Source organism: Schistocerca nitens, chromosome 7 (assembly GCF_023898315.1).
Source record: "Schistocerca nitens isolate TAMUIC-IGC-003100 chromosome 7, iqSchNite1.1, whole genome shotgun sequence".
Lineage (NCBI taxonomy): Eukaryota > Metazoa > Arthropoda > Insecta > Orthoptera > Acrididae > Schistocerca > Schistocerca nitens.
In genome coordinates, this window is record NC_064620.1 from 150145063 (window position 1) to 150160768 (window position 15706).

The following is a 15706-nucleotide window of genomic DNA, read 5'->3' on the forward strand; positions in this document are numbered from 1 at the left end:
TCATTGGTGCCAATATGAACCACAACTTGCAGACGACTGCACCCTGCATGCTCGAAAGCTGTGGGCAGGGCCACCTTCACATCTTGGATGAGGCACCTTGGCAGACATACCGAGTGCACATTGGTTTTCTCTCCAGCTCTGAACTGTGTGTGCCTAAAGGGCTCCATAACATGCCTATCATTGGAGCTTCCGATAACTGGTAATCTACTCTGCAGGTGTATGTGCGACTGCATGTCCACTCATAGGGTGAATGGGCGAGACCAGATGGCCAGTCTCCACATTGTTCCTCCGCCTTGAGCGAAGCAAATGTGCTACCACCAGCCACTCACCATGTGGTGTGGATGGATCCACTGTGTCGGGTACACTGGGTGGTGCCTCAGCAGCAGAGCTTGTGGGCAAAACAAGCAACACCTGAGGTGCCCCATGCGGTGCACCAGTCTCTCCGCCAATGCTACATCCCGAGGCAACAGCCTGAAGGTGACTTACTGTTGTCGAAAGTGCATCCAACTGTTCGCAAACTGCAGCCGGCTCCTCCTGCATCCACACACTGCATGCACACATCCTAACCATGTGAAAGTAAACTGAGAAAGTAAACTATAAAAGCAGAAAGAGTCCCAGATATGCAACTTACTACGCTCTTGATGCGTCACCAATGGATGCTGATGCATTAATGAGCTGTGTACCTGGTTGTTTAGCGAGCAACTACTGCACTACAGACTGAATGCACTTGCCCATACAAAAACATGAGATAATGAGATTGAACCTCTTAAACAGAAAAACATGCACGAAATTTAAAAAATATGCAATGAGGGAAGTACAGGAAAAGATTAACACTTAACTTGCTGCTCTGTAGGTGTACATCAGCTGAGAGCTGTGGTCTGACTGACTGGCTTATTAAATGAATGGAAGCTTATCTTTAAAACAAAACAAATGAGGAACTACTGCGCAGCAGACTGAATGAATTTACCCTTACAAAACCACAAGATTAAACCTCCTAATCCTCCTCCTACCTCTCCCTGTCTGCCCATCTCCCACTCCACTCTCTCTGTCTGTCTCCTCTGCCCCCTCTCTGTGCTCAGTCATGCCTGTCCACAACGTATACCTCCAGGAACACATTCCGATAATATCTGCGCAACACGCCATTCGTGCAGAGAAGCCTACATGTCAGATAATACCATCCATCTTCACTCTCATCCCCAACCTTATGGGAACTAAGTGATTTTTACCCCACAATACTTAATTCCAGACGATAAGTAGTATATGTACCAAATTTGGATGTAATCAATCCATTGCTGGAGAAGGAGTTGTGGAACACATGTACGTACATATTTATGCATACATACATACATACATCAGTATTTATATTCTCGTATATCTAGATATGTTACACAAGTACTTTGCAAACAATGTCTTTTTGTATATTGAATGCTTTTTCCTAGTAACCAAGCAATGAACCAAAGTCTGCCATCTGCTTTACCTACAGCTGAGCCTACTCCAAACCTCTATACTTGCATGTGTTTAGTGATTCTAGTTGTGACTCATTGTTATTGGAGTGATATGATACTTTTATTTGATGCTGACTTTTTCCTTTTTGTAAAGTTCACAGTTTTACACATGAACATTCAAAGCACAGAGTGGGGTGGTGCAATAAAAGGATTACAATTCAAATATCTGTATCCACATTTAGGTTTTCCATGGTTTCCCTAATTCGTCAAAGCAAAAGCTGGCATGGTCCTTTTGAAAGGGCATAGCCAATGTCATTCCCCTTCCTTCATTAATCTGAGATTGTTCTCCATCTCTTCAGCCCCCATTGTCAGCAAGATGTTAAATATTAATCTTCTGTTTTTTATATTTAAAGTAAGTTGCCAATCTTCACACTTCTCTCATAGCTTGCCAAAATCCAGCTGAATATTTGTGCAACTTTTTTCAGACAGTACTTCATTGTATATAACTGGATCATTATCTGTGAAGAAATGGAGGTAACTACTAACTGTCTGCAAGGTCATGAATATACAACAGAAACAGCAAGAGTCCTGGTGTTCTTTCTGGAGCATGTGTGAAGTAACTCCCACTACAGCTGAAAATGGGAGTGAGGTCCTGAAATGTATTATGCTATGTGAAAAAAAAAATGGTAATTGGTGCAGTACCTTATTTAAATCATTGCATTGTTGTCTGTGTCACAAAACAGGGTATTACTGTCGGTAATTAATTATAAGAGACAACTGTACTGATCCCCAGAACATCTGCCATATAATACTGACATCTCTATGTCTATTCTAATGTGACAAATTATGACTTGCTTTGAATCAAATAGGTACCTGAACACCATTGATTTGAAACACAGCTTGTCATGTATTTTCAAATCTTTGAGATGAGGTAACTACATTGGAAAAGTTTTGATCTCTTGTGGTCTTAACACCTAATGAAGTCTATACATTCATATGGGATACATTGCCAGGTTCGTGTCTGAATTGAAAATTTCCTTATAGACAGGACTTAGCCCTAAATGGCAAGTTATAAGTTGATGCCATACTGAGTGACTGCATGTTGATGGTGATGAAACGATGGTGAGGACAACACAACTTCCAGTCCCATAGTGAGGACAACACAGCTCCTATTCCCCAAGCGGAGAAAATCTCCGACCTGGTCAGGAATTGAACCTGGGCCAGCTGCACGGCAGTCAGGCTTGCTGGCGATTCAGCTCAGGCGGGCAAACCATAAATTGAAAATTATTAGTCAAAGCCAAAGAATTTGATACATTTACAAGAAAAGAAAAAGAAAATTTGTGATTCCCAATGTTTGAGTTTTGCAACCTAGTTAATGTTATCAACAATGAAAAATTCAGGATGGAATGTAACAATATTAGAGAAGGAAAGTTCTACTCACCATACAGCGGAGATTCTGAGTCGCGATAGGCAGAACAAAAAGATCACACACTTATAGCTTTTGGCCATTAAGGCTTTTGTCAGCAACACACACACACACACACACACACACACACACACACACACAGGGGGTGGCGGACAGTGAAGTGCTGCAGTTTAGACTGAGGGAAGGAGAGAAGGGGGGAGGGGGCAGAAGTGGCGGAAAGAAGAGAAATAAAAAGAAATTAAAAGACTGGGTGTGGCGGTGAAATCACAGCTATGTAGGGATGGAATGGGAACAGGGAGGGGCTGGATGGGTGAGGACAGTGACTAACGAAGGTTGAGACCAGGAGGGTTACGGGAATATAGGCTGTATTGCAGGGAAAGTTCCCACCTGTGCAATTCAGAAAAGCTGGTGTTGGAGGGAAGGATCCATGTGGCACAGGCTGTTAAGCAGTCATGTTTGGCAGTGTGTTCAGCAACAGGATGGTCCACTTGATTTTTGGCCACAGTATGTCGGTGGCCATTTATGCGGACAAACAGCTTGTTGGTTGTCATGCCTACATAGAATGCAGCACAGTGCTTGCAGCTTAGCTTGTAAATCACATGACTTGTTTCACAGGTAGCCCTGCCTTTGATGGGATAGGTGATGTTAGTGACCGAACTGGAGTAGGTGGTGGTAGGAGGATGTATGGGACAGGTCTTGCATCTAGGTCTTTTACAGGGGTATGAGCCATGAGGTAAGGGATTGGGAGCAGGGGTTGTGTAAGGATAGACGAGTATATTGTGAAGGTTCAGTGGACGGCGGAATACCACTGTAGGAGCGGTGGGAAGGATAGTGGTCAGGACATTTCTCATTTCAGGGCACAACGAGAGGTAATCGAATCCCTGGCAGAGAATGTAATTCAGTTGCTCCAGTCCTGGATGTTACTGAGTTAGGAGGGGAATGCTCCTCTGTGGCCGGACTGTGGGACTTTGGGAGATGGTGGGAGACTGGAAAGAAAAGGCACAGGAGACTTGTTTTTGTACAAGGTTTGGAGGATAATTACAGTCAGTGAAGGCTTCAGTGAGACCCTCGGTATATTTTGAGAGGGACTGCAGATGTAAGGTTAGTTTGCATGTTGAGGGATTTGGGGAATGATGGAGAGGCAAGGTTCGAGGTTAAGAAACTGTGGAAAGTTAAGAGGGGATGGTTTAGAGGCAGTGGGGGTGGATCATGGTTGGATAGAGGAGTGAACTGGGTTAGGCAAGGTTCAATACTGGTCTTTGGTTGAGTCTGGCTAGTTGGGTTGGTGGCTAAAAAGTGTTTCCACTGTAGGGACTAGGGGAAGGAGAGAAGGTCTATAACAAGTCCTGCATGATTTAATTTGGAAGTGGGGCAAAAGGTGAGGCCTTTGGAAAGGACTGATACTTCTCTGAGAGTTTCTTAATCTCAAACCTTGCCTCACCAACATTCCCCAAATCCCTCAACATTCAAACTAACCTTACATCCGCAGAAAGAACCACAGTCTACCATCTAAAAACTGATCCCGACCTTATAATCCTACCTGCAGACAAAGGCTCCACCACTGTTGTTTTGAACTGCAAGGATTACCTGGCAGAAGGCTCTGTCAACTGTCAGATACTTCCACCTACAAACCTTGCCAAGGTGACCCTATTCCAGTTATCCAGCAGGATCTCCAGTCATTACTCAAATCCTTAGGCCCTGGATCAGTTACAGTGCCCTAACTGAGAGAATCTCTGCTCTCGTAGACCAACACCTTCAACCTCTTACCCGGAACCTATCCTCGTATATAAAATGTACCAACTATTTTCTCTACCGACTCTCCACAGTTCCTGTCCCTTTACCACACAGTGCCCTGCTCGTCACTGTTGATACCACCTCCCTGTACACTAATATTCCTAATGCCCATGGCCTTACTTCTATTGAACACTACCTTTCCAGACGCCCTATGGATTCCAAACCAACAGCCTCCTTCCTAGTCACAGTGACCAATTATATCCTCACCCACAATTACTTCTCCCTTGAAGGTATTACCTGCAAACAAATCCAAGGTACGGCTATGGGCACCCGCATGGCACCATCCTATGCCAACCTGTTCATGGGCCATCTAGAGGAATCCTTCCCAAGAACCCAGAATCCTAAACCCCTCACTTGGTTCAGAATCATTGATGACATCTTTGCTATCCGGGTTGAAGGTGAGGACACCCTATCCACATTCCTCCAGAACCTCAACAACTTCTCCCCCATTTGCTTCACCTGGTTCTACGCAACCCAACAAACCACCTTCCTAGATGTTGACCTCAATCTCAGAGATGGCTACATCAGTAACTGTGTCCATATCAGACCTACTAGTCACCAGCAATACCTGCATTTCGACAGCTACCACCCATTCCATACCAAGAAGTCCCTTCCGTACAGCCTAGCCACCCATTGTCGTCACATCTGCAGTGATGAGCAGACCCTCTCAAAATATCCCGAGGGTCGCACTGAAGCCTTCACTGACCGTAATTATCCTCCCAACCTTGTACAATAACAAGTCTCCTATGCCTTTTCTTTCCAGGCACCCACCATCTCCCAAAGTCCCACAGTCCGGCCACAGAGGATCATTCTGCTCCTAACTCAGTACCATCCGAGACTGGAGCAACTGAATTACATTCTCCGCCAGGGTTTCGATTACCTCTCATTGTGCCCTGAAATGAGAAATGTCCTGCCCACTATCCTTCCCACCCCTCCTACAGTGGTATTCCGCTGTCCACCGAACTTTCACAATACACTCGTCCATCCTTATGCAACCCCTGCTCCCAATCCCTTACCTCATGGCTCATATCCCTGTAAAAGACCTAGATGCAAGACCTGTCCCATACATCCTCCTACCACCACCTACTCCAGTCTGGTCGCTAACATCACCTATCCCATCAAAGGCAGGGCTACCTGTGAAACCAGTCATGTGATTTGCAAGCTAAGCTGCAACCACTGTGCTGCATTCTATGCAGGCGTGACAACCAACAAGCTGTCTGTCTGCATGAATGGCTCTGACAAACTGTGGCCAAAAAACAAGTAGACCACCCTGTTGCTGAACACGCTGCCAAAAATGATGTCCTTCATCTCAGTGACTGCTTCACAGCCTGTGCAATATGGATCCTTCCTACCAACACTAGCTTTTCTGAATTGCACATGTGGGAACTTTCCCTGCAATACCTCCTATGTTCCCATAACCCTCCTGGTCTCTACCTTCGTTAGTCACTGCCCTCACCCATCCAGCCTCTCCCTGTTCCCATTCCAGCACTACACAGCCGTCATTTCATCGCACACCCAGTCTTTTAATTTCTTTTTATTTCTCTCCTTACCACTACTTCCTCCCCCCCTCCCCCCACCTTCTCTTCTGCCCTCTATCTATGGCAGCACTTCACTCTCCGCCACCCCCACCATACTATCCCTTCCCCTCCCCTCCCCGCCCCAGCCTCCTCCTTACCCCTACCCAGTCGGTGTGTGTGTGTGTGTGTGTGTGTGTGTGTGTGTGTGTGTGTGTGCGGGCGGGCGCGCAGGTGGGTGCGTGGGTGCGCGACCTTAATGGCCGAAAGCTATAATTGTGTGAATCTTTTCCTTGTGCCTATCGCGACTCAGCATCTCTGCTGTATGGTGAGTAGCAACTTCCCTTCTCTAATTTAGTTAATGTTATTTTATACAATGTTTTGACAGCTTTTCTTGATATCTGCTTTAGGTGTGTTTAGTGTAGTTCTTGGTTGATCATTGCATGGAATGCATCCAAACTGTGTTAAGGACAAGCTGTGCACAAATTTTTATACACGTGTTTGTTTCCCAATGCAAACACAGGTATTCCCTTGCTGGTCTGGTTGAATGAATTATTTGCTAAAACATGTCCTGTCTGTAGTCCGGTTGGTAACTCATTGCTGAGGTTGGACACATTAAGAAGACAACTAAGGAAATATGTTTAAACTTTGAGTAAAATTACAGTATTAACTTGCTGAAAAACTTGAAAATATGGAAATTACCACAGGAATGCAGAAAAATATGAACTACCATGCTCAAAGGAAGAGCCATTTTAACTAATAAAAAAAACTACTTTAAAAATGTAAAGATCTTATTTCTAGAAGAAATGCAAGAGCAATAAATAACCGCAACAACAGTGCTCTTGCAGTTGATCAGAGAATTGACTAATGGCAGTTCACATGAACAAACATAAGCAGTCTTCTCAGGCTTCAGCCGTGAATGGAGCGATAAGTAATCTTGATATATTGTGCAATTAAAGCTTTCTCCATCACATACCTCTGTGATTTATGGAACACAGCTGAAGGTGTTCTTACAACATTAACAATGGGGTGTCTTCCTTTTCTTTATGGACTCAGTAATGATAATGGCTTTGTAATTTTTTGTGCTCATTATTATTTTTTTGTTTCAGACCGTGTGTTCCTCATTTGCTGGTGTTTACAATGAATACCTTCTGAAGGCAGATGGTGCAGATGTCAATGTGTTTGTACAGAATGTGTTCATGTATGTGGATTCAATTATATGCAACGGAGGTATACTTCTGGTGCAAGGACAACTTTATAGTGCTTTCACATGGGAAGCACTTTCATCGGTGTTTACATTTAAAGTAATGATTATAATGTTCAACAATGCAGCTATTGGTATTATTACTAGCTTCTTTTTGAAGAACTTAAATTCTATTCTGAAAACATTTGCAAGTGCGCTTGAATTAATGTTTACAGCAGTACTCTGTTGGTTAATATTTGGAATACCAATATATGTGAACACTGTTATTGCCATCTCCATTGTATCGTATGCTGTTATACTCTATTCTCAAAATCCAGTTGTAAATCAGTCACAGAAAGAAGACAAGCAAACAGAGGAAGAGGAAGATCTGTTAGATGTTTCTTCTGCCTGACTTATTAATATTTTCAGAAATGGTCCATATAAATTTAAAAGGATGCACCTTTGTACTTGCAGAATGTACCAAGGGGTTCTGTAGGTTAACTTGCGTTGGCAACTGGCTTTTTATTTCTGAATTTAAGTCATAATTATAGTCTGTGATATTTATATAGATTTAACTTTCGTTATTTATTTATGTTATAAGAAATGGTCCACATAAATTTAGAAGCCTGTATCTTTATACTCATGAATTTTATAAAGGATTGCTGTAAGTTAACTTGTGACCGTAATCAATGGCACATAATATACAGTTGTTATGGTGAACATAAATGTGGAACATTTTATATGCTGAAACAATACAAGTGCAAGGAACAATGGGAGCAGAAGAATTTCCGTACTTTTCATATTTTCCAACCATTTCTTGTGGTGTACTCTATTCTGTTAAACAAAAACATTAAAACATTATCTTTCAAATTGGTCAATGTTAGCAACTAATGTCAAGATTTGTATAGTCATCATTTCACCAGAATATTTACTGGTTTATATGCTACCAAGCAGAAAAGTATAAGCTTTTAAATACGTTAGGACATGAAATGATGGAACATTTCCATGAACTTGCCCAAAGATTGATAAGCATTTAGCCTCTATTGTACTTGATCTTTTTAGTTATGGCGGTTATAATGTGTTTAAAGATTATCATTTCAAGATAATTTTGCATTGATATAAGGCTCAGGTGTTCATTACTGATGCATTTTTTAATTCATTAATTTTCTTCAGCCATATTCCAAAAACTTCAAATAACTTGAAATAGTAATTATAATAGTAACAATATCAGAGAACTAATGAATATTTGTGGCCTTGGTGAAGTGAAGTTATGAAAGGTGCTGGATACTGTCTCAGCATATACTTGTTTCTCGAGCAGAAATGTCAGTGGACTAACTAATAGAAGAGCTATGTTTTTTCTTTGAACCCTTGTGCTGTGAATTAAATATAATGGCCTAAAGTTTGTAACATCAGAATAACCTACAAAATATGAAAACATAATATAAAGATATCAGTTTCAAACCACTTTTTGGCGAGTATTTTTACAGTACAGAATCGTCATTTAATGTTGTACTCCAGAAGTATGTTTACATTTAATGTTTCACAGTTTTTGGGAGACTCTTCCCAATATTGGTCACATTTATTATTTGTTTTGATCAAAAGAACAAAATGTTTCACTTTTGATAAGGCTTTCTTTGAAATCTCTTCTCTTTGTCTGATTTTACAAGGATTTATTCTATGATTTTCATAAAATAAAATAAAGTAAATAATATGCTGAAAGTGCTGCCTTGTGAACCACAGCATAATGCAGCAGATTAAAAATAATATTTTCAGATTGTTCTTGACATTTGTATAATCTGATTCCTGCTGAATCCTAGTTGCATAGATTTGCACAGAAACAATCTTTTACTTTGTGCCATGAGGTGGTAAGACTAAAAAGAATCACTAAGAAGTGACCTTGGCTGACATGCTTAACTTCATTTGTGGTTCTGCACCTTATGATAATCTCAGATAAAAATTTAATTATTTATTTTAAATTTCATATTTGGTCAGTCTTGCCATTCATTATCTGTATTGTAACAACAATCAGGAAGCTTTAGAAGATTCTGTTGCTGTAGTAATTTCTATAGCTATGCTACTTAAGTGTATTTTACCATTGAAGTATATGTTTGGTGCTTAAATGAAAGAGTATTCTTGTTTTGATGTGTTGGCTTCATGAATATCTGACTTTTTTTCTAATTTTAGCAGTTTTTGAAAATTTTGTGTGTGCTGTGATTGCTATAGTTATTGTGCTATATGTCTCTCTGCTTCCAGAGCACTTAAATCATCTGTAAATTTAAGAGTAACTTACAAGTAAATTAATGTTAATTTTTATTTATATGTGATGTTTTTATATATGCATTTTCCTACCATCTAATATATTTTTAAAACAACCAAATTATAATTTAAAGAATTGTTGTATAAAATGAAAAATTCAATTCAGAAAATTGGTAAAATTACAAAGAGACTCAGTGTACACCTTCAAGATAGGCAAAGCCCAGTACTGCCTGTAGATGCATGTTCCTAGCATTAGGACAATAGGTTCCTTTTTGAGCGACATAAGTTTCAAGAGAAAAAGAAAGACAAAGACGATGAAAATGTAACTATAAAGTGTAAGAGGTAGAACTGTGCTACCTTCAGCTCAGAGATTATAGGCATGATAGAGTGAGTAGTATGGCCAGAGGACAGAGGAAGGAAAAAAGGAACGGAAAACAAAATGTGGCCAGAGTAATGCAGTTAGTAACCGGGGGGGGGGGGGGGGGGGGGGGATGGCAGTGGTGTGATGCATCTGTTATGGATGGCAGAGGCAGAGCGAAAAGGGGGGGGGGGTGAAAGTGTGAAAAATTTTAAGACATAATAGCACTGAAAGTAAAATTCACCTGAGAAGACTATAGAATTATGAGACATAATGGCTGCTTGGTAGTTACTTTTATGAGGCAAAATTATTAGTGCTGCTGACACATATAAAAGCACAAGAAACTATCCTAGCATTTGTAATGGTTAGTTTATTCTTTGAGAAGGTAAGATGGATAAGATGGGGAAAGAGAGAAAGGAAGGGCAAGTCACTTTCTCCCTGTGGAAGGAATTAATAGTTTCAAAAGTTAGGATAGTTTCTTGTACTTTTGTAGGTGTCTGTCAGCACTGTTATTGAGGTAAGTGCTGGCCAATCATTCTGTCTTGTAATTTTAAGTAAATAATAGGTGGGATAGAACTTTAAAAATCATCAGTACATGCAAGGGGTGTTAGCCCAGGAGGGCATCGGGATGAGAGGATATCTTAGAGAGTGACTTCCTGTCTCTGGATGTGGCAAAACTGGTGCTGGGTAGAGGGATCCAAATGGGGTATAGCAGGCACTCTGGTCCTCTGAGAGAGACTTAGTAATTGGGTACTTGACATTCGCAACACGGATAGTTTTTCGTGTCCATTTACGTCCTCTACCATTTTGGTGTTCATCATCCCAATATAGAAAGCCATGGCAGAACATAACTAGTTAGGAGTCTCGGAGGATGATAGTGAGTGGGTGCAAAGAACAGATTAAGCAACATAATCAGTAGTAGGAGCTGGAACCTTGAGGTGGTATTGGTGGTCTGGGAATGAGGAATGTTCTGATAAGAATCTTGTAAAGGTTAGGAGAGTGGCAGAAGGTGACAAGTGGATTGTGTGGAAAGGATATTTGTGAGAGATGATTATATTTCAGTGCCTGATGTGAGAAATTAATGTACTGAGGTATTCAAGCCCTAGCTGCTACTAGGTAACCAGAATAGTAAGAACAGCAGTCAGAGCTGTGCTGTTTGGAGGGATGGGGAAAAGGGGGGGAGGGGTGACTGTCTGGGAGATTTGACCACGAAACAGTTCAGGGGTGCGTGTACCTCCTGAAACAACATTCTTTCCAGCCTTTCCGTCTCCCTGTAATTTTAACGATAAGTGCTGTGTGTTTGTGATTGTATATTTGAAACTGATATGTACTATTTTCTCTGTGATGTTACAACTGTGATATTTTTTTCGTGTTTCTTTTCATTATGGGATGTAAACAGATGTGAAATTATATGCACTCTGTAACCATATTGTAATTTTATAATTAGTTGTTCTGAATGTAAGACTAAATCAAATTTTCTTCAGTTACTCAGCAATGTTGAATCCTCTTCATCTTCACAGAGATATTCTGGTTGTCTCTTGTCTCACAGTTGTATCTTGCTCTAATCAGTGCTGCCTTTAAAAATGTGCTCCATGTTTAATTTATAAAGCTGGCACACAGTCACAGTGAAAATATAATGTGGAGACATAAGTCCCTTGTTTTGTAAAGAAACATTCAGACTGTTTGTTCTTAGTGACAGAAATGGCTTTTCATCACAGTCATAAATTTCTGCGAAACATTTATTTTGTAATAGTATAAGACAATGTATAGAGTTGCTGCCAGATGTTTTTGCACGGGAATCTCTCTTTGCTGTATGATATGTATTTGGTTTGCCAGCCGTAAACAGTGAAAGATAAAGCAGTGCTAGTAAACTACCAACTACTCGTATTGCTGTTGACTTGCCAAATGACGTTAATAGCATTCAGAAATAATGCCCCAAACATATAGGGAACTTCCTTGCATTGTTTTCTTCATATAAATTTTTGTAAGCTACAGACTCACACCTCTTTGTCTTTTTCTTGCATGAAGGTATGTTAATTGTTTGCTCTGTGGTACAAATAAAAGTGTGCCAGCAGGTGCAACTAATGAATGATATCATTTCCTTTGTTGTGTAATGTTCTCTTCTGTCACAGTCTTTCATGACAGGCAGAGTTGTAGCAGTAAACCCTGTCTGGCCACACTCCTCTGAAGTGCACAATCTCTGATGTAAATTCCTAGATTAAACAATGTAACAAATTCTCAAAGTTATTCTTATCAGTGGATAAGAGATATCTCATCATTTCTTACATTGGAGTGATTTTTGCTTTAAGTAACAGTGATTGGCATTGAAGCTGTGATCTGCTGGACATCTCTTAAGTTCATTAGTTTATTAGTGGTTTTACTTTTGATAGTGTAGCAGTACATCTTTCATTTAAACCACCCTCATCATTTTCCTTTTCTATTTTGCATGATTTACTATAGTGAGTTACATTTTATTAGACATGTTGTAGTTAGCCCATTCTTGTTAAAGCACATTTCTTGCAAAACTTGCTGCTTTAAAATAACACTGCAAATAATAGAGGTGCACATATATTTTGTGTCTTCTGATGAGCCTGTAGATTCGGCCTTACCGTTATAACTTAGTGGTGTTACTTCTTATGTGATTCACTCATAATCAGTTAGACATTTTCTGGTCTAAATGTATGTGAAACTACATGAAGGTTCCTGATTAATGATGGCCATCCATGTGTTGCTCTTTCGTATCCAGACCTTTCCAATTTCCTTGTAAGCCCTTAAGCACACGGGGCCACTAGAAAAAAATCGTGCCATGTATTTCGTATTATTTAGTGTCATATCACAAATTCCCTTCATGAAAAAGAAGGGACCACAAACTGTTTATAGAACAAAAAGTGTGTATTGCTTTTCATTTGGCACCTGTGTGCTGCAATGTCTACTATTCAATCTGTATTCTAGTCCTGACAGAAAATACCTTACTCAGTTTGATCAAGAGCAGAAAAGATCGAAAATCAAATGCATATATTGAATATATTTGCACAGCTATTTGTTGTTTGCTTTTGAATTTTCTCTTTTTTTGTGCATTCGGACTAGTCACTGCAAAAGATTAATTCTCAATAGGTGTAATTTACCATCCAATTCATTATTATCCAAATCACTAACATAACTTCTGTGACAAAATAAGTAACCAAGTAAAATATTAAATAAATGGAAACTACATAGCACTGGTTATGATAAATGAAACAAAATGTGCCCTTTGTTCTCAGTCACAGGTAGCTATAAGTCTTAAATTTCTTTTAGCTCTACTACCAGCTAAAATCATTGCAATTCACATTTGTTTTTTTTATGTCACTGATTGCTGTATTTCTGTACTGCAGACAACAAGTGGCATCTCCTCTTGTAAAGAATAGTATTGAAAAGTTCTGAAATGTTATCTACAGAAATGTTGTACATACACAACTGCTATTAAATTGTTAAAAGTAAAGACATGGGTATGTGCCACAGCTGAAATAAAATGTATCGTTCACAGCCCAGATTGTTCAATTTTTTTTTTCCCCTTCATTTAGAAGTTTTTCTTGTGTGCAACAGTTAAAACATTTTTTCTACCTTTTGACCACTTTAATTTCACTACATTGTTAAAACCAAAACTATGTAATGGATGCATTGTCCAGAACTTGGGGCTGTATTTCTGCAAAAAAAACATAAACACCACCACCTTGCCTTTTAGTTAGCTGATGACTTGGGTATGAGAATTGGATCAATACAGAAAATGTGTTATACAATCTACTTTACTGTGAAGCTTTTTGCTTCATTTTTCAAACCTCTAAATACAAAAAAAAGCTAAGGAAATAATTTGTCTATTTACAATTTCCTATTTGTGTTTAAAATCTTGTCAATTAACAGCCGTTTCCTAGTCAACATGTAACATTTTGTAATAATTACTTTTGAAAGATGATTTTATATGAACACATTGTTGTTACCAGATAACTATGTACAAAGTTTGTATGTATGTAAATACTATTTTGAAATATTTATTCATCAAAAATTGGAACCAATAAAGAATGGGCATAAAATTTCTGCTGAAAATTCTCTTCCTTGTAATTTTTCAGTAATGTTCCATAATTACTCTCTGCTAAAATCACCTTGCTTTAACAAAAATTAATTCTAAAATTAAGTGGAATGCATATTCCTCAGCTATGTTTCATCACAAACAGTTGTGACTGTAATACTATGCAGTAATAATTGTGAAATTTGCTATGGCAAGAAGGGAAACATTCCACGTGGGAAAAATATATGTAAAAACAAAGATGATGTGACTTACCGAACGAAAGCGCTGGCAGGTCGATAGACACACAAACACACACACAAAATTCAAGCTTATGCAACAAACTGTTGCCTCATCAGGAAAGAGGGGAAGGAGAGGGAAAGACGAAAGGATGTGGGTTTTAAGGGAGAGGGTAAGGAGTCATTCCAATCCCGGGAGTGGAAAGACTTACCTTAGGGGGAAAAAGGACAGGTATACACTCGCACACATGCACATATCCATCCACACATATACAGACACAAGCAGACATATTTAAAGACAAAGGGTCTTGTCTTGTCTTTAAATATGTCTGCTTGTGTCTGTATATGTGTGGATGGATATGTGCGTGTGTGCGAGTGTATACCTGTCCTTTTTTCCCCCTAAGGTAAGTCTTTCCGCTCCCGGGATTGGAATGACTCCTTACCCTCTCCCTTAAAACCCACATCCTTTCGTCTTTCCCTCTCCTTCCCCTCTTTCCTGATGAAGCAACAGTTTGTTGCGAAAGCTTGAATTTTGTGTGTGTGTTTGTGTGTCTATCGACCTGCCAGCGCTTTCGTTCGGTAAGTCACATCATCTTTGTTTTTACATATATTTTTCCCACGTGGAATGTTTCCCTCTCTCTCTCTCTCTCTCTCTCTCTCTCTCTCTCTCTCTCTCTATATATATATATATATATATATATATATATATATATATATATATATATATATATATATATATATATATACGAAAGCGCTGGCAGGTCGATAGATACACAAACACACACACAAAATTCAAGCTTTCGCAACAAACTGTTGCCTCATCAGGAAAGAGGGGAAGGAGAGGGAAAGACGAAAGGATGTGGGTTTTAAGGGAGAGGGTAAGGAGTCATTCCAATCCCGGGAGCGGAAAGACTTACCTTAGGGGGAAAAAAGGACAGGTATACAATCGTGCACACACACACATATCCATCCACCAAAAGAAACCTTGTGTTAAATTGTCACAGTCCACATTATTACAAAGTGTCGTATTCATGATCTGTGGATCAAGTATTAATCGAACCAGAGGTTATCTATGTGACAGAACAAAAGTTATTACAGAATTGTACGTAATCTCCAACTCTGAGAATTCACTATGGTGTGGAGAACCCTTATGATATAATAAGAACCTTTAAATGATGTGACACGGAATCAAGGCACCCTTTTCTCACTTTTTAAGTGTCTATGGGTGATTCAGCTACTGCTTGGTTAAATAAATACATAGTTAGCTATTGAAATACTTGTCTTATGAACCAGTTTCCAGCTTACTGGGCTGCCATCAGATGGTAACTGACTATTGACTTCAAAGATGATTGCAAACGTGTGAGGAAGTATGAGAAATATTACATGTGATATGTGTGTTGCAAATCTCAGAGTTATAGTGCAATTGTGGCATAGCAGAAAACATGAAAACTG

At 39.6% G+C, this 15706-nt stretch overlaps 1 protein-coding gene across 1 annotated transcript in view; it reads left to right on the forward strand.

Moving 5' to 3' along the window:
* Positions 1-10080, forward strand: part of LOC126194947 (UDP-galactose transporter senju) — an 86435-nt gene extending 76355 nt beyond the window's left edge. The window contains exon 6 of the mRNA XM_049933335.1: positions 7289-10080. Coding sequence (XP_049789292.1) covers positions 7289-7774 — 486 coding nt within the window. The 3' untranslated portion in view covers positions 7775-10080. The remainder of the gene's footprint in view (positions 1-7288) is intronic.
* Positions 10081-15706: the final 5626 nt, after the last annotated feature.